The 27790-nt window shown below is 46.2% G+C and overlaps 1 protein-coding gene across 4 annotated transcripts in view; it reads right to left on the bottom strand.

The window, feature by feature from the left end:
- The window catches only part of plxna2 (plexin A2), a 513884-nt gene that overhangs the window by 317760 nt on the left and 168334 nt on the right, over positions 1 to 27790 (bottom strand). For 3 of the 4 annotated variants that reach the window (XM_070859435.1, XM_070859433.1, XM_070859434.1), the window contains exon 3: positions 25942 to 26076. In XM_070859435.1, the coding sequence (XP_070715536.1) occupies positions 25942 to 26076 (135 nt within the window). The remainder of the gene's footprint in view (positions 1 to 25941; positions 26077 to 27790) is intronic. The other variant, XM_070859436.1, reaches the window with a different exon arrangement.

The raw sequence follows: 27790 nt of genomic DNA, 5'->3' as shown, positions 1-27790 counted from the left end.
CTTCCACAGCTCCCTGGGGCAGAGAATTCCAAAGATTTACAAACCTCTGGGAGAAATTTCTCCTCATCTCAGTTTTAAATGGGCAGCCCCTTATTCTAAGACTATGTCCCCTAGTTTTAGATTCCCCTATGAGTGGAAATATCCTCTTTGCATCCACCTTGTCGAGCCCCCTCAGTATCTTACATGTTTCGATAAGATCACCTCTCATTCTTCTGAACTTCCAATAGCCATAAGCTCACAAAAGACCTGCCATCCATCATGAATAGTGGCAGCCCGGAGTCAGATGCGCGTCTGTTGGGCAAACTACCTTTCATAACTTTCTGATGCAGCACAGCTGTGGGTCATCATAAACCGTTCCCCAGCCTGCAGTCACTGACATTATGTGGATTCACTATCATAATACTCCGAGGTCTGGCATTTCTGCTGTGCCAAGGAAAACGTCAAGTGTGATAGAGAAGCTTTCAAGCAATCAAAGTTTCAGCACTTCATGTTTCCACAATGATAATCATCATGTATACTGTATGCAGAGAGTTTCAAGTAGAGGTCTTATTGCAAAGAAGCTATAATAGACAATTCCAGCAAATAACAATGAATATTTTATTTATAAATATAAATATTCTGAAATGTAACCATTTATAACCTTTGTATTCATTCCAGTCAACTCAATACAGTCCAATTGACTTGCGCTGCAATTGTATTGCACCAGAGTAAATTGCTCCTGAGTTTGTCTTGAATCTGGAAAGCCAATTTATACTGGCTCCTCCAAACCTTAATCTTAATTTCCTGGGTTTGTTATTGTGTAGACTATTATTGGCCAGCCTATGTGAGTGGCGATTTCACAATGCATGGGCACAAGACAGTTAAATGTACAAAACCATTAAAAAGATTTCCTCACTTATTTCCTTTTATGGACACCCAATAGTTAAAAAAAAATTGCTTAAACCTCCATTTCTACCTTCCTTAGAGGCAAAGTTCCAGCGGTGTGCTATGTGTGTACTCTGCATGCTTGTGCCCGAACTGCCGAGGACTACAAACACAGCGATCTTGGATCTGCAGTCTGGGGGTATCACTTCAGCAGCACCAGTGTGAACTATTTGGAGATCGCCTGCCTCAATCTCTTTGTACACCAACCTCAGTATTACAGCAAGGCAACAACAACTTATATTTATATAGTGCCTTTAACGTAGTGAAACATCCCAAGGCGCTTCACAGGAGTATTACGCGATAAAAATTTGACACCGAGCCTCATAAGTAGAAATTAGCGCAGGTGACCAAAAGTTTGATTAAAGAGGCAGGTTTTAAGGAGCGTTTGAAGGAGGAAAGAGAGGTAGCGAGGCAGAGAGGTTTAGGCAGGGCATTCCTGAGCTTGGGGCCTAGGCAACAGAAAGCACGGCCACTAATGGTTGAGCGATTATAGGGATGCTCAGGAGAGTAGAATTAGAGGAGAGCAGACATCTCGGTGGGGGGGGGAAGGTTGTGGGGTTGGAGGGGATTACAGAGATAGGGAGAGGCGAGGCCATGGAGGGATTTGAAAATAAGGCTGAGAATTGTGAAATCGAGGTATTGCTTAACCGGAAGCCAATGTATGTCAGCGAACACAGGGGTGATGGGTGAGCGGGACTTGGTGCGAGTTAGGACACAAGCAGCAGATACTATTTTGCAATAACATTGCAGTTAGTCTATGAATGCAACCTTAAAATAATTTCCATCAATCATTAATCCACTTGCCTCTCAAGTTAGTGATTTTTAATTTTTAAATGAGAAATTCACATTCCTCTTGTTTGTTGGGTATATTCAAGGCTGAGATCGATTCTAGGGGAATCAAGGGATATGGGGACAGTGCAGGAAAGGAGAGTTGAGGTCGAAGATCAGCCATGATCTCATTGAATGACAGAGCAGGCTCAATGGGCCGTGTGGCCTTCTCCTGCTCCTAATTGTTATGTTCTTGTGTCCCTACAGCACTCTATTGCTAAGACCCTTTTTATTGTCAAGGATTGCCAAGTGGCACCCCTGCACTTTTTTTGGAGCAACTAGTTTGGAATGGAGTATCTTAGAAATTGCAATTCTCGGCATTTAGTTTGCTCCAGTTCTAGTCAGTTAGAACAGTTTCATTTTAGAACAGATTTTTTTCAAAAGGGGCCGGGTCCGGCCACTTACCCCTCTTTTGCAAGTTCAGGCAGTGAAAACGTACTCCAAACTAACTTAGAATGGAGTAAATGTAGATTTTTGTACGCTCAGAAAAACCTTGCCTACAATTATATATCAGGCGTAGGGAACGAGAGATGGGGGGGGGGGAAGGGAAGTTTACAAACATGAAACACATCACTTTTACAAATAAAGAGCCACCAATGATAAATAAATCAATCAATAAATCAATCAAAAAAAATTTAAAATTAAAAAAAAATCAATAAATAAAAAAATTAAGTTTCTACTCACCAACTGCAGCACCGGGAGCCCCCCCCCCCAAATGTGTCTCTCTCTCTGTCTGTCAGTGTCTGTGTTTCTGAGAGGGAGGCGGGGGGGGGGGGGGGAAAGAGAGAGGAGAGGGAGGGGGAGGGGGGTGAATCATAGAAAATAGGTGCAGGAGTAGACCATTCGGCCCTTCGAGCCTGCACCACCATTCAATGAGTTCATGGCTGAACAAGAGGAGGGGGGGGGGGGAAAAAGAGAGGGAGAGGGAGCGAAGGAGAGGGAGGGGGAAAGAGAGAGGAGACAGGAGAGAGAGAGAGAGAGAGAGAGAGAGAGAGAGAGAGAGAGAGAGAGAGAGAGAGAGAGAGAGAGAGAGAGAGGAAAAGAGGAGGGGGGGAGAGGAGGGGAGGGGTGAGAGGAGGGGGAGTGGGAAGAGGGAGAGGAGAGGGAGTGGGAAGAGGGAGAGGAGGGGGAGTGGGAAGAGGGAGAGGAGGGGGAGTGGGAAGAGGGAGAGGAGGGGGAGTGGGAAGAGGGAGAGGAGGGGGAGGGGGAAGAGGGAGAGGAGGGGGAGGGGGAAGAGGGAGAGGAGGGGGAGTGGGAAGAGGGAGAGGAGGGGAGTGGGAAGAGGGAGAGGAGGGGGAGTGGGAAGAGGGAGAGGAGGGGGAGTGGGAAGAGGGAGAGGAGGGGGAGTGGGAAGAGGGAGAGGAGAGGGAGTGGGAAGAGGGAGAGGAGGGGGAGTGGGAAGAGGGAGAGGAGGGGGAGTGGGAAGAGGGAGAGGAGGGGGAGGGGGAAGAGGGAGAGGAGGGGGAGGGGGAAGAGGGAGAGGAGGGGGAGTGGGAAGAGGGAGAGGAGGGGGAGTGGGAAGAGGGAGAGGAGGGGGAGGGGGAAGAGGGAGAGGAGGGGGAGTGGGAAGAGGGAGAGGAGGGGAAGTGGGAAGAGGGAGAGGAGGGGGAGTGGGAAGAGGGAGAGGAGGGGGAGTGGGAAGAGGGAGAGGAGGGGGAGTGGGAAGAGGGAGAGGAGGGGGAGTGGGAAGAGGGAGAGAAAGGGGGAGTGGGAAGAGGGAGAGGAAAGGGGGGAGTCTGAACGGGCCCGGCAGACGAGAAGAAGCCGGGCTGAAGACATCGGGCGGCGTCCACCCCCAGCAAGATGCCAGGCGGGCGGCAAGATGTGGAGAGGGAGCGGACCGGACCTGAATTGGGGTGGGGGGGGGGGGGGGAAAGCCAGACGGAGCGGGAGCGGCAGGCAGCAGAGCGGGAGCTGAACGGTGGTGGGGGGTGGGTTGGAGAGGGAGCAGGACCAGGAGCAGGAGCTCGAGGAGGGAGGTGAGACCGATCTTCGCCGCCCCAGTGAACCCATTCGGCCAGGGCTAGGGGCAGCGTGCTTCGGGCCCCTCCCACACAGCTTCGTGCGCCTGGAGCTACTGCACATGCGCGCGCACTGTCGCGCGCCTGTGCAGAGGTCGCTGCACTGTTTTCAGCGCCGGGACCTGGCTCCGCCCCCCACAGCTTGTGCTGCGCTGCACCGAGCCGAGGGCCTGGATCGACCTGAGGGAGTGGAGAATACCGAGGTAAGTTTTCGGCGCGGTTTTGAGCGCGGAAATCAGGCGTGGCTCGCGGGGCCACGCCATTCTAGGCGCAGCCCGAAACTTGACCTCTTAGTGTTACTGTGTAAATTCTGCCCTGATTCTCCACATATATAAGCAATAAACTGAAGCCATAATAAGACGACAGAATTTTCCATTATTTACCCACAGTCCATGTGAGGAATTGGTCCCGATTCCCAAGACAAGTGGGAAACACAATTGAAAAACAATCGCCACAGTTACCCTTTAAGTACAAAATTACCTCCACCATGTCCAATAATGTTTCCTCTATTGAAAATGTTGATTCCTTACTGAGCTACAGTTCACAGGTGCCAGTTGACTGGCTGTTTAATCGTGGGGGCACTGAAGCCAACCACAGTTCTATCCTTGGTAGATACCTGGCCAGGTGTACTTCCATAGGGGCAATTGCACAATGGTCAGGAACAGCCACCCTGGCAAGCTCAGCACAGACTGCGGATTGAATGCAGGACCTTCCCGGTCCCTACAGTTCGGCTACTCACTGCTGAGCCATTGCCGTCGTCGTGGGTTGAGCTTTTTAAGTACTGTTCATTCACCTGCAAAGTAATGGCTGTATTTTTCCGTGCCCACTGGAATTCCTTTGAAGTCTTGGAGCCTCAGGAATATGTTACCCATTATATCATGGCAATATATTATATATTTCTTTTACATGGGTAGCATTTTGAAACAGAGAAAATAATTAATTATTTTTAATTAAATTTGTAAACTGGTTGAGTGTTCTTTAACTGGTGAATTGATATTCTGCAGAATCAGTACTAAGTTCCTCCGAACCTTTGTTAATAATAATTGCCAGAAAGTACAATTGATAGCCAATTGTTTTCGTTTTCATGCATTTCATTCATAGAAAAATGCACTGAAATATTGCCGTATAAACAGATTAATGGTGTTTGAAGTGGATTTTATTCAAAAATACTTATCAATTTGAAAAGTATTGTAGTTCCTGATGAAGCAGTTTATTTTTTTTTTAAGCTGGTCCAATATGGATTCTTCCTGTAACCATTAATATTCTTCAAATTGTGCATCTTGAAGCAAGATTTTTTGACTTGAAAACCAGAGGGTGATTTAATTGGATTTACAATTGATTGATTTTTACATTGCATTTTAGAGACTATTTACAGTAGAAACATTCCCTTAAATCCCCTGATCCTAGTTGGACTCTTTTGTATAGGTGTTCTTAGCCTTTTGCAACTTTCAAAACTACCAAAGTGCTTCAGTTGATTGGCTCAATTGGAGCTCCAGTGTTGAAGCTCAGAGCATTAGTGTCTTTACAACTAATTTATGAAAACAAATCCCCCTCATCCTTCTGTCACGCGATGCATTCACAGGCCTCTGCCCAAATACAAAACTAAGAGCAGATTTTAATTCCGGCTCAGATTTCGGCTTCTCCTGGGATCTACTTCTCCTCCATTCAGTGCATTCCTGCAACCAAGGAGAAACTGTGTCTTTGCCACAAGGAGATTATGCAGCGAGATCCTCGATGCTGTTTCATGCCACTATAAACACTCTTACAAACTATAATAATCGTCTTTCAATACACAAATACCTCTTCAGTGGTCATACTGGTTTTTGCAGCATGTAGGCAAATTCTATTTTAAAGTAATTCTACAAATAGATTCTCTATATGAATACCTTTGACTATAGCAGAAGTTACAGAAATATAATAAACTACAAATTGCTTTTATTATAATGGACAAAATAGACTGCTGTCAGAGGGATTTTTTTTTTAGGGAAAGCCAGCCAACATAATATGCCGTAGGAAATGTTATAAGCAAATGTTATGCTTCGCGGCCACAACTTCTTTCTAATATTGGCTCTGAGAATATGAACAGTTACCCTGTAATGGGGGAACAGGTGGCAGCCACAAGCTGCTTGGAATTGTGAGGGTTAGTTTTGGCCGATGAGGAAGTTGTATTGGCAATGGTTGCAAAGGGACAACTGTCCTTTTATCAAGCGAAACAGCCTCGACTCCAAAGAAAAATCTGATTGCAGCTATGCCAACATGCAACCTGTCGACTATTGCGTAAAAGAACAATTTGGAAATGAAAATAAAGAGAGAAAAAACTGGAAACGCACAGGCCAGTCAGCATCTGAAATATATTTTAATATTTCCATTGGGACCTCTTCATCAGAATTGGTACAAGTGAGGCAAGGAGACCCTTTATGGGACTGATCAAACAAATAGTCATTTTTATGGTGGTGGCAGGGTGGTCAACTCTGGTAGTATGTATTCCTGGAGGTCTCATCACAAGACCTCCCGCCTCCAGCTGGCCCGCCCCCTTGCTCCTGCTATTGGTTGCACAAGCTGGTGCAGGAGGGCGACTGCAGCGAAGAAGGACGTCATCTAGGTCCAGGTCGGTGATTGAAGGGTGGGCAGGTACAGCAATAGTGGCGAGGTCGAGGCGAAGGAACAGCGAGAGAATGTAGAGGGATGTGATCAGGACCTGGGAGAGGAGAGAGTTCGGGGCCAGAGAGGCGAGGGCCCAAGGGTGAAGGAGCGGTGAGAGAATGTAGAGGGATGTGATCAGGACCCGGAGAGGTGAGAGTTCGGGGCCAGCGGAGGCGAGGACCCAGGGGCAGCACGGGCCAGCCCACACTGCGATATGTGTGCACACTTGGCCCGTGCAGCAGGGCAGGTCTCCAGCCGTCTTGGGTAATCCTTGCCAATGAACCAAGACCTAGCTCTGTCAAGCCCGTGTGATGGCTGGTGTGCAACGGCCACCACACATTAAAAAATCCACACACAGGCATCTTCCACTCATCAAAATGTAGTTCGGGACCTGGAATATTAGGTCCTTCATTAAAACACCTATGAACTCATCCCTTTTTGGCGTGGAAGCATAGAAACATAGAAAATAGGTGCAGGAGTAAGCCATTCGGCTCTTGGAGCCTGCACCACCATTCAATATGATCATAGCTGATCATTCACTTCAGTACCCCATTCCTGCTTTCTCTCCATACCCCTTGATCCCTTAAGCCGTAAGGACCACATCTAACTCCCTTTTGATGCTGTATAAATACAAGTTGTTGTTGTGGTAAGCTCTCCCAAGGAACTGCTCCATCTTTTGATCATCGAATCCATTGGCACTTTGGATTATCATCTGCCTGATGGACGGGCAGACAGTCGGGGGGGGTGGGGGCTCGATCCCTAGGTGCCGCAGGGAGGGTACGCGAAGCAGCTAAGGGAGCCCAACATGTACATTCCCCCACCCGACTGTGTAGTGTACGCCCCGGTGAGTAAGCTCACAGGTTGGTAGAGCTGTTGCACTGGGAGTGGCTTAGCCAGTCACGTGATGTTCCCAAGACTCAATAAAACCCCAGCCAGTTGGGTTCGGGGGATCCACGATGGGGCAGGTGGTTGTGAGCCGAGTGGATGAACTAGTAATGTGATTGTTAAACCTTTTGCTAATAAACCAACTAGTTCTCAATAACAATGTGCTGCTATGGATTCTTAAGCAAAGAAGCCATGGAGCAAATGCATGCACCCCGCAGCCTGGAGCAGAATCAGGCTCTGCTGGCGTGGGGAGAGTCGGTGCCTCGCTGCGCAGAATGCTCACACGAGCCACAGGGCCGGAGCAGCCTCTCAGAGTCTGGTGGGTGCTGACATTACACCCGGCAACTCAATCAATCAATCAATGTGTGGGCCTGCGGGCAGACCCAGGCCTGTCTCCCAGCTCCAGCTTCTCGCTCATGATTCAACTCGACATTCATTATCTCCCTTCACATCACACACTCACTGCTCACAACCCCCAGTGCTCTCACCCGGCAATGCCCTATGAGCAGGATATGGTGAAAGGGGCGAGATGAGACTCGTGTGTAGTGTAAACACCGGCACGGATTCGTTGGGCCAATGGCCCCTTCCTGTGCCATACACTCTGTCATTCTAATCACATCTCCATCTTTTGTCAGTTGTGGCGCATTGGTTGGCTCTGTCGCCTCAGAGTCAGAAAGTGTGGGTTCAAATTCTACTGCCGGGACTTGAGCACATAAATCCAGGCTGACACTCCAGGGCAGTGCTGCGCTGTCGGAGGGGCAGTACTGAGGGAGCGCCGCACTGTCGGAGGGGCAGTACTGAGGGAGCGCCGCACTGTCGGAGGGGCAGTACTGAGGGAGCGCCGCACTGTCGGAGGGGCAGTACTGAGGGAGCGCCGCACTGTCGGAGGGGCAGTACTGAGGGAGCGCCGCACTGTCGGAGGGGCAGTACTGAGGGAGTGCCGCACTTCTTTCTCCAGACCCCTCGACTGGGCAATGAAATCCCGGGGGTGGGGGGCCGTGACAGGTGCCGCATTGCCTGGCCTCCTGGGGCATGTGGGTGCCCGCGTGTGTCCCGGGTGGTGCGAACACCCACCGGCCCAGGCACATTAGCGGACAAGTCATCCTCATTTCGAGGGAGTGCCTATGATGATGGTTGCTCAATGCGCCAATGCTCACGATGTACCATCTTCCCATGGCAATTAGAAAGTGAAAAAAAACCTCTTCATTACCTCGTTGTCTGATTCTCCACCGTCAAACAGCCTAATACTTTTATAATTCATAAACTGAAATGCTCAAAGTAAATTTTTTTTTTAAATACTTTTACTTTTTAAAAAAAAAATGCCCTTATGATTTATCTCCAGGGTTGCTTGCAGCCGTGTCCAAGAAAGTAAGCCTCAATCCCTGGAGACTCCGGGCCAATCCTGGAGGGTTGACAACCCACACAAGAGATTAATGTGCAAAGTTAAAGCACATGGGATTGGGGGTAGTGTGCTGACATGGATTGAGAACTGGTTGTCAGACAGGAAGCAAAGAGTAGGAGTAAATGGGTACTTTTCAGAATGGCAGGCAGTGACTAGTGGGGTACCGCAAGGTTCTGTGCTGGGGCCCCAGCTGTTTACACTGTACATTAATGATTTAGACGAGGGGATTAAATGTAGTATCTCCAAATTTGCGGATGACACTAAGTTGGGTGGCAGTGTGAGCTGCGAGGAGGATGCTGTGAGGCTGCAGAGTGACTTGGATAGGTTAGGTGAGTGGGCAAATGCATGGCAGATGAAGTATAATGTGGATAAATGTGAGGTTATCCACTTTGGTGGTAAAAAGAGAGAGACAGACTATTATCTGAATGGTGACAGAATCGGAAAAGGGGAGGTGCAGCGAGACCTGGGTGTCATGGTACATCAGTCATTGAAGGTTGGCATGCAGGTACAGCAGGCGGTTAAGAAAGCAAATGGCATGTTGGCCTTCATAGCGAGGGGATTTGAGTACAGGGGCAGGGAGGTGTTGCTACAATTGTACAGGGCCGTGGTGAGGCCACACCTGGAGTATTGTGTACAGTTTTGGTCTCCTAACCTGAGGAAGGACATTCTTGCTATTGAGGGAGTGCAGCGAAGGTTCACCAGACTGATTCCCGTGATGGCGGGACTGACCTATCAAGAAAGACTGGATCAACTGGGCTTGTATTCACTGGAGTTCAGAAGAATGAGAGGGGACCTCATAGAAACGTTTACAATTCTGATGGGTTTAGACAGGTTAGATGCAGGAAGAATGTTCCCAATGTTGGGGAAGTCCAGAACCAGGGGACACAGTCTAAGGATAAGGGGGAAGCCATTTAGGACCGAGATGAGGAGGAATTTCTTCACCCAGAGAGTGGTGAACCTGTGGAATTCTCTACCACAGAAAGTTGTTGAGGCCAATTCACTAAATATATTCAAAAAGGAGTTAGATGAAGTCCTTACTACTAGGGGAATCAAGGGGTATGGTGAGAAAGCAGGAATGGGGTACTGAAGTTGCATGTTCAGCCATGAACTCATTGAATGGCGGTGCAGGCTAGAAGGGCCGAATGGCCTACTCCTGCACCTATTTTCTATGTTTCTATGTTGAGGGGGGAAAAACGAGATGTAGGTCAGAACTTTAGGTATGCTAACCACGTTCAAAGAGAGGCCCCCAATGGAACCATTGTAAAATCCCAACTGTACTGCACTGAAACCTTTAGCCTGTGTGAATTCAGATTTCACAGTAAAATTCACAACACATTTCTTACTTTTGAATTTCATCTTGGTGTATACATAAAAGAGCATGGTACAAGTGTGGTGTAGTGCAATATCACAAGGCTGAGATGCCACTGTAGATTGTGCGATTGAGGCATCATCTGAACCAGAATGTGCACTTACAGCTTTGAAACACATTCCTATAAATTGCTAATATTTGTCACATGTGCAATTGCATACGGTCTTCTGTTGAAAAATTTTTCCTGTGAGAATTTTTCATGTTGGAATTCATTCATCACCGTCACCATCTTAATCACCGAGGGGGCTAACTTCCAAATACTGGAAATTTTTAAGCTGATCAAGCACCATTTAGAAAACAATAAATTTGGTATAAAAAAATGTATCCATATGTTGTTAGTCGCAAGTGTATTTTACGCTGTGGGTTTGAAGCAGCTTTTGCCAGCAGACTAAAAGCACCAGATGACCCAATTGATGGGAGTTGGATTCTATGCCACAAAAAACTAAAGATGGTCTTACACAACAGTCCAACTAGAATCAGGTTTGGATAATGCCAAGGAAATTAGGTGACATTTTACACTGTGAAGACTTATGTTTTAATTCCACAAATCATGTCCACTGAGCACAGTTTACAGAAGCTTTATAAATCACTGGTTCGGTCTCAGCTGGAGTTGTGTGTCCAATTCTGGGCACCACATTTTAGGAATAACATCACGACCTTGGAGAGGGTGCAGAGATTTGCTAGAACAGTACCAGGGATGAGAGAGCTCAATTATGTGGAGAGAGTAGAGAAGCTGGTATTGTTCTATTTAGAGAAGAGAATGTTAAGGGAAGATTTAATAGAGGTGTTCAAAATTCTGAAGGGTTTTTGAAAGAGTGAATTCACGAAAGGCACTATATACATGCAAGCTCTTTTTTCTTTGCAGAAGGCAAAACAAAACTACTTAAATAATTTTCAGGGATCATAGCAAAGGGTGAATGATGCAGGACAGGATGACAAGGATTCCCAAGACTTTACCACAGAATTACAATGCATGTAACAGTGGACTTCGTGTACTTCTCTATTGAAAGCAGATACAAAGTACTCTTTTATGTTATTCCATCAATCTGACACATTGTGGGCCACACCGACCTGTGCGAGACCACCACCGCAGGTCGGGGCTATAGATACATCTGGAGCACCGGGCCCTGGAACATCGTGGGCCACACTGACCTGTGAGAGACCACCACCGCAGGTCGGGGTTATAAATAGAACTGGAGTGCCGGGCCCTGGAACATTGTGGGCGAAGGTGCGGCGAATGAGGATACGGGGCCCAGAAGAGCTGAGGGTCCAGATGCAGCACGGACCAGCCCACACTGCGATATGTGTGCGCACTAGATCCGTGCAGCAGAGCTGGTCTCCAGTGATCCTGGTTAATCCTTGCCACTGGATAAAGGCCTAGCTCTGTCAAGCCCGTGTGGTGGCTGATGTGCAACGGTCACCACATGTTAAAAAAATTCACGCACAGGCATCTTCCACCCCCTCAACTGGAGTTCAGGACTGGAACATCGAGTCATTCATTGAAACATCTGTGAACTCTCGTGGAAGCAAGTCATCCTCAGATTGAGGGACCGCCTATGATGATGATGATGATGGACAGGGTACAAAGAACTTGCAGATTACTCTATGCGTTACAAAATACTGCATTAGCTTTAAAGGATGTGGTCTCAACTTCGCACTACTGTCTAAAGAACTGGGCTATAATAATTACATGCTTTATCAGGTGACTTTATTTTTAAGATGGCCTCTGGTATTCAGCCACCATTGTTTCCAATCTTATATCACATTCTAATTTGATTTCACTGCTGTTAAGTTTTTAATTGCATCTGACTATCTGATGGAACACTGCATGCCTATAAATATCTGCTTGTCTGTGCTTTAGTTCATTCCTGTGGCTTGGAAAAGTTTATTTGTGTAAAAGAATAATTCCTTTCATTTGTAGAAAAGCAGAGTCAAGAGTCAACTTAGCTAAATGTAACATCCTATGCTGGGATCTTCAACTTCTATACAAACAAATCTGGTTCATTCTACTGTCATAACCTTTGCTAGTATCTGGGTCAAGATCAGCTCTGGTTCCAAAGTTGAATGTATTTAATGGAAAGGCATAGCAGTTGTTAATTGAAATTATTATAATACAGTGTGCTCAGCCTCATAACATTCAGTGCATTTAAACCCAGCTTAGGTAACATAGCAAAACAGCATTTCAGTGCAATCTTCTGATTTGGTTATGAAATATGATATTTATTACTGTTGGTTACTGGGGGGATCAATGGATGGGGTATATTTAGATTTCCAGAAGGCATTCGATAAAGTTCCACATAAAAGGCTACTGCATAAGATAAAAGCTCATGGGCTGGTGGGTAATATACTAGCATGGATAGCGGATTGGCTAACTAACAGAAAACAGAGAGTCGGGATAAATGGCAAACGGTAATTAATGGGGTGCCACAGGTGCTGAGGCCTCAAGTATTTACAATCTATATTAATGTCTTGGATGAGGGGACCAAGTGTAATGTAGCCAAGTTTGCTGATGATAAAAAGATGGATGGGAAAGCAAGTTGTGAGGAGGACACAAAAAATCTGCAAAAGGATATAGACAGGCTAAGTGAGTGGGCAAACATTTGGCAGATGGAATATAATATGGGAAAGTGTGAGGTTATCTACTTTGGCAGAAAATAGAAAAGCAAATTACAATTTAAAATGGAGAAAAATTACAAAATACTGTAGTACAGAGGGACCTGGGGGTCCTTGTGCATGAAGCACAAAAAGTTAGTATGCAGGTACAGCAAGTAATCAGGAAGACAAATGGAATGTTGGCCTTTATTGCAATGGGGATAGGGTATAAAAGCAGGGAAGTCTGCTTTATAAAGTATTGGTACAGCCACACCTAGAGTACTGTGTACAGTTTTGGTCACTTTATTTAAGGAAGGATATACTTGCATTGGAGGCAGTTCAGAGAAGGTTCACTAGGCTGATTCCTGAGATGAAGAGGTTGACTTATGAAGAAAGCTTGAGCAGGTTAGGCCTATACACATTAGAGTTTAGAAGAATGGGAGGTGATCTTATTGAAACATATAAGATACTGAGGGGGCTCGACAAGGTAGATGCAGAGAGGATGCTTCCCCTAATGGGGGAATCTAGAACTAGGGGGCATAGTTTCAGAATAAAGGTTACCCATTTAAAACAGAAATGAGGAGGAATTTCTTCTCTCAGAGGGTCGTAAATCTGTGGAATTCTCTGCCCCAGAGAGCTGTGGAGGCTGGGTCATTGAATATATTTAAGGTGGAGATAGACAGATTTTTGAGCGATAAGGGAATAAAGGGTTATGGGGAGCGGGCAGGGAAGTGGAGCTGAGCCCAGGATCAGATCAGCCATGATCTTATTGAATGGCTGAGCAGGCTCGAGGGGCCGTATGGCCTACTATTGCTCCTATTTCTTATGTTCTTATGTTATGGTCAAGGTACCTTCCACTGGGGGAGAAACAAACAAAAAAGTGCATGAAAAGTGCATGAAATCACTGCTTGCAAACTCGATTTATATATATTTTACCTAGAATACAATACAAGCTGGAATGCATTCCAATGGTGCTCCACATTGCATGGCTAAGACAACAACAGGAAGGATCAAACTTGCATTTACAGAACACCTTTCATATCCTCAGGGCATCCCACTGTGCCTCACGTCTAATTCATTATTTTGATGTGCAATCACTGTTGTTATGCAGACCAACACAACAGCCAATTTTCACATTGTCAGTTCTCATGAACAGCAATAATAAAACTGCCAGTTAGTCCGCTTCTGGTGGTGTGGGTTGAGAGATAAATGTTGTCCAGGACACCAGGAGAGCTATCTTGTTCTTCTTCAAATAGTACCATGGGATCTTTTAATCTACCTGAACAAGCAAACAGGGCCTCAGTTTAACATCTCATCTGAAAGATAACACCTTCGACAATTGCAATGAAGTGTCAGCCGAGAGTGCAACTTGAACCCATGCCCTTCCGACTCAGAAATTAGAGTTCTATTACTGAGCCTAGCTGACACGTAAATCACCCAACCTTCACTCTCACTTCATAATGTCATCTCTGCAGGCTCCAGCCTGAATAATTTCAAATGTAAAGGCACTAATTTGAAAACTTCCAAAATTGCAATGTTTATTTTTTCCTGCAATAAAGTTGGTGCAGCCAAATGCTGACTGCCGCCAGACTTACCCACAATCAGATATAGAAGTGACCAATCAAATTAAAGTTTAACTTACAGTTTTATCACTATTGTAAAAGTGGTTTCAAAACTAAATTGAAAACAAAGAAACTGCGTGAATTTTTTAGTTTTGTTTTGTCCATTTTTTCTTCAAGTTGTATTTGAAGAGGTTTTCTAGTCATTTTAACTTAATACAGCGGTTTTATAATTTAGGACATTTAGTAAGTGGCGTTTCTACATGGTCAGGTATCACAAATTTCAGGTTATGACTAAGTAATGGGATAATGTAGGGGAGTAACAGTTGCTTTTGTATTTCAGTTGTTTCATCAGCAAATGTACTGCAATTGATCTGCCCTAGTCTTGTGCTGTAAATAGTTTGTGATTTTATAACGAGCTCTAAAAAAGTCTTGCAGCAGATATTCCTGGCTTTGAATAATTGAAGAAAACTAATTAATTGTTCTGATTAGTGGGTTGGAATTATTACCTTAAAGGCAGCTGTTTATACAAACACTTAATTTAACGTTAACACAAAGTAGATTTTTTTAAACATAAGAATCTTTGATAAGGGGAAGTTTAACTTTGCTGACGAGTACAGTACCTGGCACTTAACTTGGGTACTTAAAGGGGAAAAGTTATTCTACTGCATTGCTACATATTCTTAAGTGTTGCAAAATGAGATGTTCATTCCCTTAGAGGAAGCAGGGAGCAGACATGGTCAGCAGTTTGATACATTCAGTTTAAGAGTAATAAATAGAAATGGACTGTGGACAATGGTCAACGTTTGTGATATCGCTGAACAGAAATTGTTACATCAGTGAGAGTTCTGTGCTAAATTCCCATTCCCGGACCATCATTAAACATGGTAACTGGAAATGGCGGAGAAATGAATGAAGTGTCAGCCAAGAGTGCAACTCGGACCCATGCCCTTTCGTCTCAGAAATGAGAGTTCAGGTACCTCTTTTTAAAAAAAAAAATTAGGATTGTGTAATGATTCAGCAGAATACACTTTCTTCTTGAAGCAGCACACAGTACAACTATCCATTAGCATTGCATTACTGATTCGTTTTACCACGCCTGTTCCTTCTGGGCTACCATCTTAATCTCACACAGCTGCCGAGGAGCCTGAAATCCCTATTTCATTCCATCACCTACTGGAAGAGACTAGGCAGTCTGCAAAAAGTGACATGTCATCTTGTTCGCAGGCAGCTGGCATACGCGAAAGCCGCTGTCACGACATGCCTGCTCATGCACAACCAGCCCAATGGTGTCTTGTTCCAGGGAAACCAACAGCTTTGAAATATGCATTAAAAAGAAAAGCTTCAAGTGTATCTCAGAAGAGGGTCAGATTGAGGTCCCTTGGAGTAATAGTAGGAATTCAAAAACAACACTGTCTAACTTGGACTGCTTTACATGAGGTTTTCACAATGGGCAACAGGACACATACCTGTAAAGGTCATTTCAGTAAAGGTGTAGCTTTGGAGAGTTTGAAGGACAAATGGCAAACTTCACGTCACTTCCAGTGTATGTTGGATTGAGCTTTTAAGCAGTGCTCAACATAGAACTCAATGATTAAGCATGTGCTACATTATCTCTCATCTTAATACAAATTTAAAAAATTGAGTTGTAAGGCTGAATTGGGTGCCAGACAGCCGGTAGGTAAAGATTACATTTAGATTTCTTCTCATCAAAAAATGGTTAAATTACACAGAACTGATCCTTGAGAAATTGAGTTTCAATTAAAATATTGAATGTTTTTTCAATTAATTCCCCCCCCCCATATTTTCCCCTGTAGATTTCCTGCCTCTATAGACCCTGTTTGAGATTGAAAGGCAGCAAATGAGCCATAGATATCTCCATTACTTTGACACCAAAGCAGTCTGCACTCAGATCACAGCACACTTGCTGTGCATTGATGTTATGAAAGGAATTTAACTAATTGTATTTGTGACTCTCCAAACGGAGTGTCAGAAAGCCTTGATAACGTACTTCAATAGATTGATTACAGGATTGTAAAACCAACATCTGATGCCAAAACAGAAATGTAAATGAGCACCTACAGATCAGAAGAGTATTTGTGTATCATAAAATAGGTCAACTGGCAGGGATGCTGCCCCGGTGTGTTGGTGCTTTAATGCAGTCAGACACAGAGTGGTTAGGACACTGACTTGCCCCAGTAATTCCTTATGCACCAAGTCCCTACGTTGGTTGAGCTGCCTTAAGAAGGACGTGGAGAATGAGCTGCAATATCTCTTGCCCTGCATCAGGGAGCGCAAACAAGGCACGTAGAAACAATTAAATGTTAAATATACAGCAGAAATGCAGATAGCTGATCACAGAGCAACAGCTAGCTATAGAATGGAGTGCTTAAGATTCACCTCCAGCAATTCCCACAGTTTATGTGGCTCAGTGGATAGCATACTTGCCTGAGTCAGAAGGTGTTGGATTCATGTCTCAACACCAGGGACTTGAGCATATAAATCTAGGCTGACACTCCAGTGCAGTGCTGAGGGAGTGCTGCACTGTCGGAGATGCCGTCTTATGGATGAGACGTTAAACCGAGGCCCCGTCTGCTCTCTCAGGTGGACGTAAAAGATCCCATGGCACTATTTCGAAGAAGAACAGGGAGTTATCTCGTGTCCTGGCCAATATTTATCCCTCAATCAACATCACTAAAGCAGATTATCTGGTCATTATCACATTGCTGTTTGTGGGAGCTTGCTGTGCGCAAATTGGCAAAGCCGCATTTCCCACATTACAACAGTGACTACACTCCAAAAAGTACCTCATTGGCTGTAAAGCGCTCCGTGACAGGTGCTATATAAATGCAAATCCTTCTTTACTAACCTGCGGTTGGCTATGGAGGAACAATTTTGGCCAGTTCACACAAGTTTGGAGGCTCATAGGAGGAAGCTGAGGGCTGGCCAGTCAGTCGTTGCTGTGTCCATGAAAGGAAAGCGAGTGAGAAATATACGGGCTGGAGCACTAATTTATCTCTGCGTCCATTAATCATGAGAATTTTCAGTGTCAACAAACGAACACTGGGAGTTGGGGCTGGCAAAATTCTTCTCGGTTCAGGGTAGAGTCCTCCTGCTGATGCGGTCAACGGGCACAGCAACAGCTGACTGGCCAGCTCTCAGGTGGACCTGGAGGAAGCTGTGACCTCAGCCTCAAGATCGGCCACCTGCTCGAGTGAGCGGTCCAAAATGCACCTACATAGCCAACGACAGCTCTACTGAGACCAGTGCTGTGGAGAATTGCTGGAATCTTTAGTACTCTTCTCTATAGCTGTCGGTGGCTGGAGACACACATGTGGAGAGCTGTGAGCCAGCAGGTCAGGTAATATACATCAACTGTGCAGAGCAATCTCAGCTCGCCAGAAAAAGCAGCAAAGTAAATGTGTCTGGAGAGGACCAAGGGGGAAAGGTGTTTGAGGAGCAGAGCAAATAGCAATGTACATTAATTTGGGGACCCTATCGGCTGTTTTCTTTTTAAAAAAAAAATGCAACGAGTGGTTAGAATCTGGAACACGCTGCCTGAAAGGGTGGTGGAGGCAGATTCAATTGTGGCTTTTAAAAGGGAATTGGATGAATACCTGAAGAAAAAAAATACTGGAAAAGGGTGGGAAAGTGGAACTAGCTGAAGTGCTCTTGCAGAGAGCCGGCACGGGCTTGAAGGGCCGAATGGCCTCCCACTGTGCTGTAACCATTCTATGATTCTATATCTTGCTGTAGTGAATAATAGAGGCTCCACTGCACAAAAGATCAATATTGTAATACAAAATAAAAAACCTGCAAGATATTAGTTCCATAAATTATCTTTGTTCACAGGAGTATACACACATCACACATCCCTGAGAAAATGCAGGGATTTGGGTGCAGTTATAGGAAAGTAATCAGCCTGGCAGGTGCAGCATCCGGAGTTCCGGAATCCGGAATGTTCCAGACTCCAGACCGATCAATAGCAGGGTCGTCCGAAATCCGTAAAATGTATCGGAATCCGGACTCGACGATCCTGCCGACCTCGGGGCCCCGTTGCTGCTCAACCTCGGGCCTCGCCTCATCGCCGCTGCCCTTACCTCAAGGCTTCCTTGCCGGCCCGCACGACCACCTCCTTGGCGGTGCCCACCCGAACACTTCCTCGGCGATCCAGCCCGCCCAACGACATCCTCGTCGGGGCTGGCCCAACAACCTCCTTGGTGGGGCCCACCCGAACACCTCCTCAGTGGGCCCAGCCCGACGACATCCTTGGTGATCTGGCCCACCCGAACACCTCCTCAGTGGGCCCCGCCCAACGACATCCTCCTCAACGGGCCCAAACAGCTCCTCGGCAGGAATCTCCGCCCGCCACCCCCCCCCCACTCCTCCCTCTGACATTCTGAAATCCGGAAATACCCGAACCTGGGCTCAAGGTGCTTCCGGATTTGTGACATCAGAAAGAAAACTGAAAGTCCGGAATGGCTTCGGTCCCGAGGGTTCCGGATTTTAGGCGCTGTACCTGTTATGACAACAACAGAGAAGCACAGTTCAGGTGGGGTGCAGCAATAACTCTGCTGGAGACTGCCTGACACACACTCACACTTCGAGCCTGGAGACAGATTGCAGCCCATTTGATGGAAGGGATTTACTCAGATCCGGTAAATTCAATCTGGGGGGGGCATCGCTGCTCGGGTCATATGGTTCCAATTGACTACACAAGAAAAATGAGAAAGTATAATCTATTTAAATATATAAAAGATTCATGCTAAACAAACTTTGTTATTAAAAACACGTGGGAAATGGTATTAGGGGTTTAATCCACCAAGATTGCAGATTCTCTCTGTACTTGAACAAAACATGAGGCTTTGGGAGAAAAGGGAAGTAAAAATGTTTTGGTTATAATAAAGATCTACTGCTAATGGATAAATATATGCATCTTAGTGCCAAGTAATGCAAAGCAGAGGTTACAGGTTCGATTCCCAGTCGGGGTCGAGTGAAGATGATTTCACTCGGAGGGAGGATAAGGCATTGCAGACAAGCTCAATGTGCCTGAGCAAGGAAGGGAAAAAAAAAACATGTAATCACCCCCTGGTGGAACGTGCATGAGTAGATGTGGAGAAAGAAGAGCACTGGGACTTGGCTGTGATGCTGTCCATAATCAGATAGTCTGCTGACACTTATTGTCCAGAGTGAGGCATGAAAATGGGCACTTGGGCGACGTACAAGAGGGCTCTCGAGTGCCGATGGAACTGTATTCCAGCAAGAGCCAGCACCTTCAGCAGAGTTCAAGAACGCGGAGAAAACAAAAAGCAACATTTTACTGCAGAGGGTCCCACTCGACTAACAACACGCACTTGAAATTGAGTCGCTATGTTTCTGTAATACAGGAATGAGCGTTACTTGCATAATCAACGATTGGAACACTATTTTGTTCAAATGTTCAAAACATTGGGAAGAATTTTAGCACGGGTGAGGGGGTTAAATGGGAAAACATTCCAAGCGTGTCGGGAAGCCGGCACGGATCTGCTGACTTCCAGGTGGGACAAGGGGCAGGCAGCCAACCTGCTCCCAGGAGGTGGATTGGCATTTTAAATATGTGAATGAGGTTGGAAGCCTTGGATTTAACCTGCTTTGTAAGGGTTACTTTGGCTGGCCGGGTTTCCTGGGCCCCAGTAAATCAGGCAGCTGCTATGAGGTGAGGACTGCCTCGGGGAGCACTCTTTATGGGCCAGGTGGAGCAGGAGTGCTGCCTCCCAACACCCCCAAGCTCCCCCACCATCAGACCACCCCTCACCCCCCCCAGGATCGGACCTCCAATCCCCGAGGTCAGGGACCAGACGCTTCCCAGGATCGGATCACTCTGCCTGGGTCATGGACCGGACTCTCCACGGGATCGGACCCCACCCGAGTCATGGACCGGACCCTCACATCTGGGGATTGGACCTTCCTTCAGGAGCGGACCTCCTCCCCCGGGGTCGGGGAGCGGACCTAACTGATCCTGTGGCCTCCTCCGGAGTGCTCCCCACCCGACTGGAAGCCAAGCCTGTCAATCAGGCTGGCCTCTGGGAAGGGAACCTGTCGGGGCCAAGAGTCACATGCTATGGAGTTAAATCTCCAGAGCATGGGGGAGGGGGGAACTCAGACTTCTGAGCTTCTCGTCTGAAACTATCCAACCCCCACCCGCTACCCACCCCCCCCCCCCCCACCTCAACACCCACCTACACAACCCGCCCCAGTAAATATCCATTACATTTCCTGAATTACAAATATAGCCACATCCGTTGCTTGTGGACACATGTGGCTATGCAGGTACTTGTAATTCAGGGAAAAGGAAATACAGGATGTATCTCATTCTACAGCATTTTAGTACAACAGAAAGAGGCAAACGGATGAATTGATTTGAATTAAGAGTAGGACCAACCAACACGGTGAAAGGTTGCGTTCCTAAAATTCAAACCTGCACAACGCACAAACCTCAACAGACCCAAGCATCCTTGCAAAACCACAACTGGTTTCTTAACAAATCAATGTCATCACCAATTTTATATCAAAGAAGAGTGGGGGAGTTATCCCCGGTGACCTGACCAATATTTATCCCTCAATCAGCATAACAAAAAAAAACTGATTATCTGGTCATTATCTCATTGCTTTGTGGGAGCTTGCTGTGCGCACATTGGCTGCCGCGTTTGCCACATTACTTAAGAACATAAGGACTAGGAACAGGAGTAGGCCATATGGCCTCTCGAGCCTGCTCTGCCATTTAATACGATCTTGGCTGATACGATCATGGACTCAGGTCCACTTCCTTGCCTGCTCCCCATAACCCCTTATTCCCTTATTGGTTAAAAAACTGTCTATCTCTATCTTAAATTTATTCAATGACCCAACTTCCACAGCTTTCTGAGGCATTGAATTCCACAGATCCACGACTCTGAGAAAAGAAATTTCTCCTCACCTCAGTTTTAAATGGGCGGCCCCTTATTCTAAGATTATGCACTCTAGTTCTAGTCTCCCCCATCAGTGGAAACATTCTCTCTTGTCAAGCCCCTCATAATCTTATACGTTTCGATAAGATCACCTCTCAATCTTCTGAATTCCAATGAGTAGAGGCCCAACCTACTCAACCTTTCCTCATAGGTCAACCCTCTCATCTCCAGAATCAATCTAGTGAACCTTCTCTGAACTGCCTCCAAAGCAAGAATATCCTTTCGTAAATATGGAAACCAAAACTACACGCAGTATTCCAGGTGTGGCCTCACCAATACCCTGTATAACTGTAGCAGGACTTCCCTGCTTTTATATTCCATCCCCTTTGCATTAAAGGCCAAGATTCCATTGGCTGCCCTGATCACTTGCTGTATCTGCATACTAGCCTTTTGTGTTTCATGCACAAGTACCCCCAAGTCCCGCTGTACTGCAGCACTTTACAATCTTTCTCCATTTAAATAATAACTTGCTCTTTGATTTTTTTTCTGCCAAGTGCATGACCTCACACTTTCCAACATTATACTCCATCTGCCAAATTTTTGTCCACTCACTTAGCCTGTCTATGTCCTTTTGCAGATTTTTTGTGTCCTCCTCACACATTGCTTTTCATCCCATCTTTGTATTGTCAGCAAGCTTGGCTACGTTACACTCGGTCCCTTCTTCCAGTCGTTAATATAGATTGTAAATAGTTTGGGTCCCAGCACTGATCCCTGCGGCACCCCACTAGTTACTGATTGCCAACCCAAGAATGAATTATTTATCCCGACTCTGTTTTCTGTTCGTTAGCCAATCCTTTATCCATGCTAATATATTACCCCCAACCCCGTGAACTTTTATCATGTGCAGTAACCTATTATATGGCACCTTGTCAAATGCCGTCTGGAAGTTCAAATACACCACATCCACTGGTTCCCCTTTATCCACACTTTTTCTTACGTCCTCCAAGAATTCCAGCAAATTTGTCAAACATGACTTCCCCTTCATAAATCCATGCTGACTGTGCCTGACCGAATTATGCTTTTCCAAATGTCTTTAATAATGGATTCCAACGTTTTCCCAACCACAGAGGTTAGGCTAACTGGTCTACTTACAACAGCGACTACCCTTCAAAAAGCACTTCATTGGCTGTAAAGCACTTTGAGACGTCCAGTGGTCGTGAAAGGCACTATATAAATGCAAGTCTGTCTTTCTTCCTTTTTTACTATTAATGGACTCATTTTTTTTTTAAAGGAAAGGGAAATCTAGGTGAAGGGCTAAAGCCCACAGTGCACAGCACCACCGAGATTGAAATGGGTAGGGTATGAAAACAGATAAATCGCAATGTGTCAATGCCAAGCTTGAATTTGAAACAACTGTAAATATTAGGAAAGAGGGACGACAGAGAGTGGTAAGGAATCTTACAGTTTTGACACATTGACATGTATTGTACGTTAATGCATCGTCAGGCTTCACTTTCAGAAGGATTGGAACCAAAACGCTAATTGCGATTTATGCAGAAACAGTAGATTCGAGCTGAAGGAAACTCTGTTGCACCTCATACTTTGTTCAGCTCCCTACCTTCTATCAGTCCATAAAATAGCTCAATATTAATTGTGGTCACATATTTGAAACAAAATGCAAGTCAATTATTGAGTGCAATGTATGAGTATGGAAATATTGTAGATTATATGTAGGCTTTGAGATTTTTTGGAGGAATATCAACTGAACATTTTTAATTATAAACAGAACGAAATAATTCGGCTTTAGAATGAATAATTTTCTACTGAACATAAATATTTATTCTCGTCATTATGCTTCTTTCCCGTTAATCTTTTCCTTGCCTATTTTTTTGTCATCATTCTCTTGAGTATTAAAAAACACAATTTGTTCCAGATTTAGTGAGCAAATGAGAAAAACACTGGTACAGAGTTGATGGGCTGAATGGCCTGTTTCTGTGCTGTAACATTGTCTAATCCTATCTCTCTAAAACATTTCCAGGAGTTTTTCCAGCTTTCGTTGCTGCTTATCTTTTCACAGCACTTCTTCGATAGTAGGTTGTGGGTTCAAGTCCCACCACAGGGACTTGAACACAAAAAAAAATCTAGGCTGACACTCCCAGTGCAGTGCTGAGGGAGTGCTGCACTGTCAGAGGTGACGTCTTTCAGATGAGACGTTAAACCGAGTCCCCGACTGCTCTCGTGGATGTAAAAGATCCCATGGCACTATTTCGAAGAAGGGGAGTTATATCCCTGGTGTCCTGGCCAATATTTATCCCTCAATCAACATAACAAAAAAAAAAGATTATCTGGTCATTATCACATTGCTGCTTGTGGGAGCTTGTTTGTGCGCAAATTGGCTGCCGGGTTTCCTACATTACAACAGTGACTACACTCCAAAAGTACTTCATTGGCTGTAAAGTGCTTTGAGATGTCCGGTGGTCGTGAAAGGCGCTATATAAATCCAAGTCTGTCTTTCTTTCTATAACCACAAGGTCACAACAGGAGACTAACCAACAGTGATCTAGTAGAGAGTTTGAAAGCTCATTTCAAACTGGAGTGGAATTCACCCTCTGAAGTCCGATTCCAGTGGGGATACCCTGCTTACACTGCACACTCAGCTGCAGCGATGTGCAATGTGGAACAAATGCTGAGCGACGCGGTATCGAACGGTGGAAAAATAGAATCATTTAGGAACAGTGATACCAGTTCAGAGTTCAGCCAAATTGTTTTGGCATGAAACCTACTAAAAAGAGTGGACTCCTCAATGCTGGGCTAATTTTAAAAATGCAACATGTAAGCAATGGACATGTTTCTAATGTGTACGGATGCATACGTCATTCATGTTGAAAGTAGTGCAAAATTAGTACAAGATAAAGTAGTTGGATCAAAGTGGAAGATGTAAAAAGTGCGGAATCAGTGGCAGACTGCTTCAAGTGCTTTGTTGCAACCTTGCTACTGTATTTACATGGAACAGATATGTAAGGCATAGGGAGTCTGGTTTACAGGCTACATGCAGATCCGTCCATTTCACTGACATCAGTGATTATAGAGCTGACACACTACATGAGAATCCCCATGCTCTATGTCACTCTGGCGAATCAGTTAATTCTGAAAAAGGTGGAATACAATGGCAGAATTTATGGTTATTACAATAACTGGAGAAACATGAACCAATTAGCTGACATTTATCCTTGAATGAATACGCACAATTTTTCTCAGTCCTATACGAAAGTTTTTTCCCCAATACATACATGAGGCATAGGTAGTTTTACTCCCTCGCACTCCTTTATCATTTCTGTTACACTATAACACAATCAGCCAACATACATAGATAGCTGAAGAATTTCCATGCAAGTATAATCCAGTTCAGAACAGACTACTGTGAAGACTTGAGAGGGAGCAACTCTTGATAAGATTGTCACTTTCCTAGAAATACAAGTGACTGCCCTACAGTAAGTGCACTCTGTAGCTGTAATGAGTTGAGCAAGACCATGATGGGAGAGAAATTTGTTTAGGTCCGCAGTTGGTCAGAATTTCACCCGATCTTGTGGGCAAAGTTGATGCCTCATTTAATGAAAACAATTGATCCGCTAGTGCTGCTCATGCAATTCTTGACAACTGGCATGGGAGGGGGAACACATATTAAAAGTCACTGATACCATTTAAAGGCAGCCTGCACCTTTTAAAAAGGAGATACATTTTGGTTGCAGGTAATTCTGTTATGAACATTAGAAATAGCTGGAGCTGCAAGGACCCCCAGATTCACATATTACAGGTTCTCGTGCAGGGGTCAGGAGGAGGGACGCGCTGTTCCCCACAGGGCTGCTTAGGGCCTCCAGACAAGTAGCCTGGCACCAGTAGCAAGAGAGGACCGGCCAGGTCAATTCCTACAGCATTGTACCAAGGACCAGGATATAAACTAGGAATAAGTTTAATGACCTAAGCAGGGCTGTTAAGCTAAGATTCCAAACTCTCATACCTTCTGCTGAGCCCTACACCACCTGTAGCACCTGTTCTCAAAGACTTTCCTCCCCCGCCTCCTATCCCTCCCCTTCAATTACAGCAGCTCACTTCATTGAATCTCCTTCTGCTGCTACTGCCCTCACAATTACTTCCCTCATCTCCCCGAGCCTTTGCAATCTTTCACACAACTATTGTATCCAGACATGCACATCCTTGAAGCATCTCAATAGGCTACAACTCACACACTCTTCTTTCTTGCAGGAAAAGCAGGCACACAAAAACTGGGAGCAGGTGTGGGGAAGAGAACAGAGAGCATATATCCACGTCCTGCCCCTCACTGGAGGAGGGGTTTTCGATACTGTGGGCAGGGGGCTGAGGCAACTGGCAAGGCTGGAGGACACATCTCAGAGGGTTTCTGCACATCTCACCCTCTTTTTCCACAATCTCACCCTACATACGCAAAGTGTAGCTGCTTTTGAGCAGCCATTCTAGTCTTTACTTAGCCTTGCCACAAACTGCTAATCCACATCCCCTATGGCATTCTGCTTTGGGAAGACTGATCTAATCTAATTAATATTCAGGTTTGTTCTGCAGTACTCTATGAGACCATTCTCAATAACTCCTTCGTAAATGTCTCTGATGTCAGACCCGTTACCAGATGTACAATCAATAGCTGGCGGACTCGACCGGTGTCCTGTATAATTAGCAACCGCAACAAAACATAATCCACAGTGCAATTGCTGCTAGAGAATCTCGACAACCGGACAATACCAGCACACCAGTCACTTACTTGTCGCTCTGACATGACGTACAGGTACTGCTGATCTGTAGAGAAGCCCATGTCCCTGAGAATCATGCTTCCATCCGCCATAACAAGGACAGTCTCATAGTGACTATCCCCAGCAGGTGGACCATCTACACGAATCTGTTAAGAATAGAAAAAAGAAGATGGAATCATCATTACATGCATGAATCATCACAGTCAGGACATTAAACAGGAACCTGTTCTTAACAGCAAAAACTGGCGAGACAATTTTAATAGAGTTTTCAAATGCATGCATCTATTTATACCATCAATCTCATAGCCAAAGTTAGGGCATTTTATTCTCTGCAAACGTTTTGTTTATTTTCAATTTCCTTCTTTTACTTCTCCTCTCCCGAGGTTAGAGATTCATTCTCAGAAATCTTCAACAGGTACTAGCAGTAACCAGCCCAAGTTGTCATTCTTCATTTAAGAACCTTGACCATGATTGTCGAGAGGCTATTTGACCAAGTGGAGTACAGGTTGGACCTCCCTTGTCCGGCACCACCCCTTGTCCGGCATGATTCCGGCAGCCGGGGGTGCATGGGCACAACGCGGCCGACCTCCACCCCGACTTTGGAGCCGCGCCGACACCCTTTGGGCCCCCCACCTCAGGCCGCTGACCTCCCTTCCCCTCCCCTCCCCTCGCCCACCCCAACTCAGGCCGCTGACATTCCCTCCCCTCCCCCCCCCCCCCCCACCTCAGGCTGCTAACCTCCCCTCCCTCCCCCCACCTCAGGCCACTGACCTCCCCTCCCCCCTCCACCTCAGGCCACTGACCTCCCCTCCCCCCACCCCATCAGGCCGCTGACATCCCCTCCCCCCCCCCACATCAGGCCGCTGACGTCCCCTCCCCCCCCCCCCCCATCAGGCCGCTGACCTCCCCTCTCCCCCCCCCCACCCCCGTCAGGCCGCTCACCTCCCCTCCCCCCCCACCTCAGGCCACTGACCTCCCCTCTCTCCCCCCCCCCCCCCCCATCAGGCCGCTGACGTCCGTCCCACCCCCCACCCCCGTCAGGCCGCTGACCTTCCCTCCCCCCCCACCCCTGTCAGGCCGCTCACCTCCCCTCCCCTCCCTCCCCACCTCAGGCCGCTGACCTCCCCACCCCCACCCTCCCCCCCCCCCCCCCGTCAGGCCGCTGACCTCCCCTCCCCCCCCACCTCAGGCCACTGACCTCCCCTTCCCCGTCAGGCCGCTGACCTCCCCTCCCCCAACTCGGGCCGCTGACCTCCCCTCCCCTCCCCCTCCCCCCCCCCCCCGTCAGGCCGCTGACCTCCCCTCCCCTCCCCCACCTCAGGCCACTGGCCTCCGCTCCCCCCCCACCTCAGGCCGCTGACCTCCCCCCACCTCAGGCTGCTGACCTCCCCTCATCCGGCACAGGCCAGGATGCCGGATAAAGGAGGTTCAACCTGCTATCAGAGTCTGGTCTTGTTCAGGGCTCACAATAGTGCTACGGAGCGAGATTCCTGGTCATCTTTCCTCTTTTGTACCACAGGATTTTGATTTGAATTGTATTGGGCCCAAATAAAATCAAACACGGGTCAAAAACCTGGAAGCTTTCTGGTCTGTAAAGCGGAGAGCTGCATCCCATGGTACTCACTGAGCCACTAGGGATCTATTCCGAGATTATGAATGATTTTACTGAGATGGTAACATGGATTGTCTAGTGAAGGCTGGGATTCAACTCACACCGTTTAAAATAAGAGGAACAAAATTACTAATGTAAAAGTTTAGAAAGTCAATTAAGACTTCAGATGCCTTGAAATTTAAATTCTAATAAGGAATCCATTACCAGTATAGGAGGAGAAGAGATGATGTGTGGAGGATGACAGAGAG

This window comes from Pristiophorus japonicus, chromosome 17 (genome assembly GCF_044704955.1).
Source record: "Pristiophorus japonicus isolate sPriJap1 chromosome 17, sPriJap1.hap1, whole genome shotgun sequence".
Classification (NCBI taxonomy): domain Eukaryota; kingdom Metazoa; phylum Chordata; class Chondrichthyes; family Pristiophoridae; genus Pristiophorus; species Pristiophorus japonicus.
Note: the sequence above shows the minus strand (reverse complement) of the source record. Positions and strands in the feature narration are given on the sequence as shown.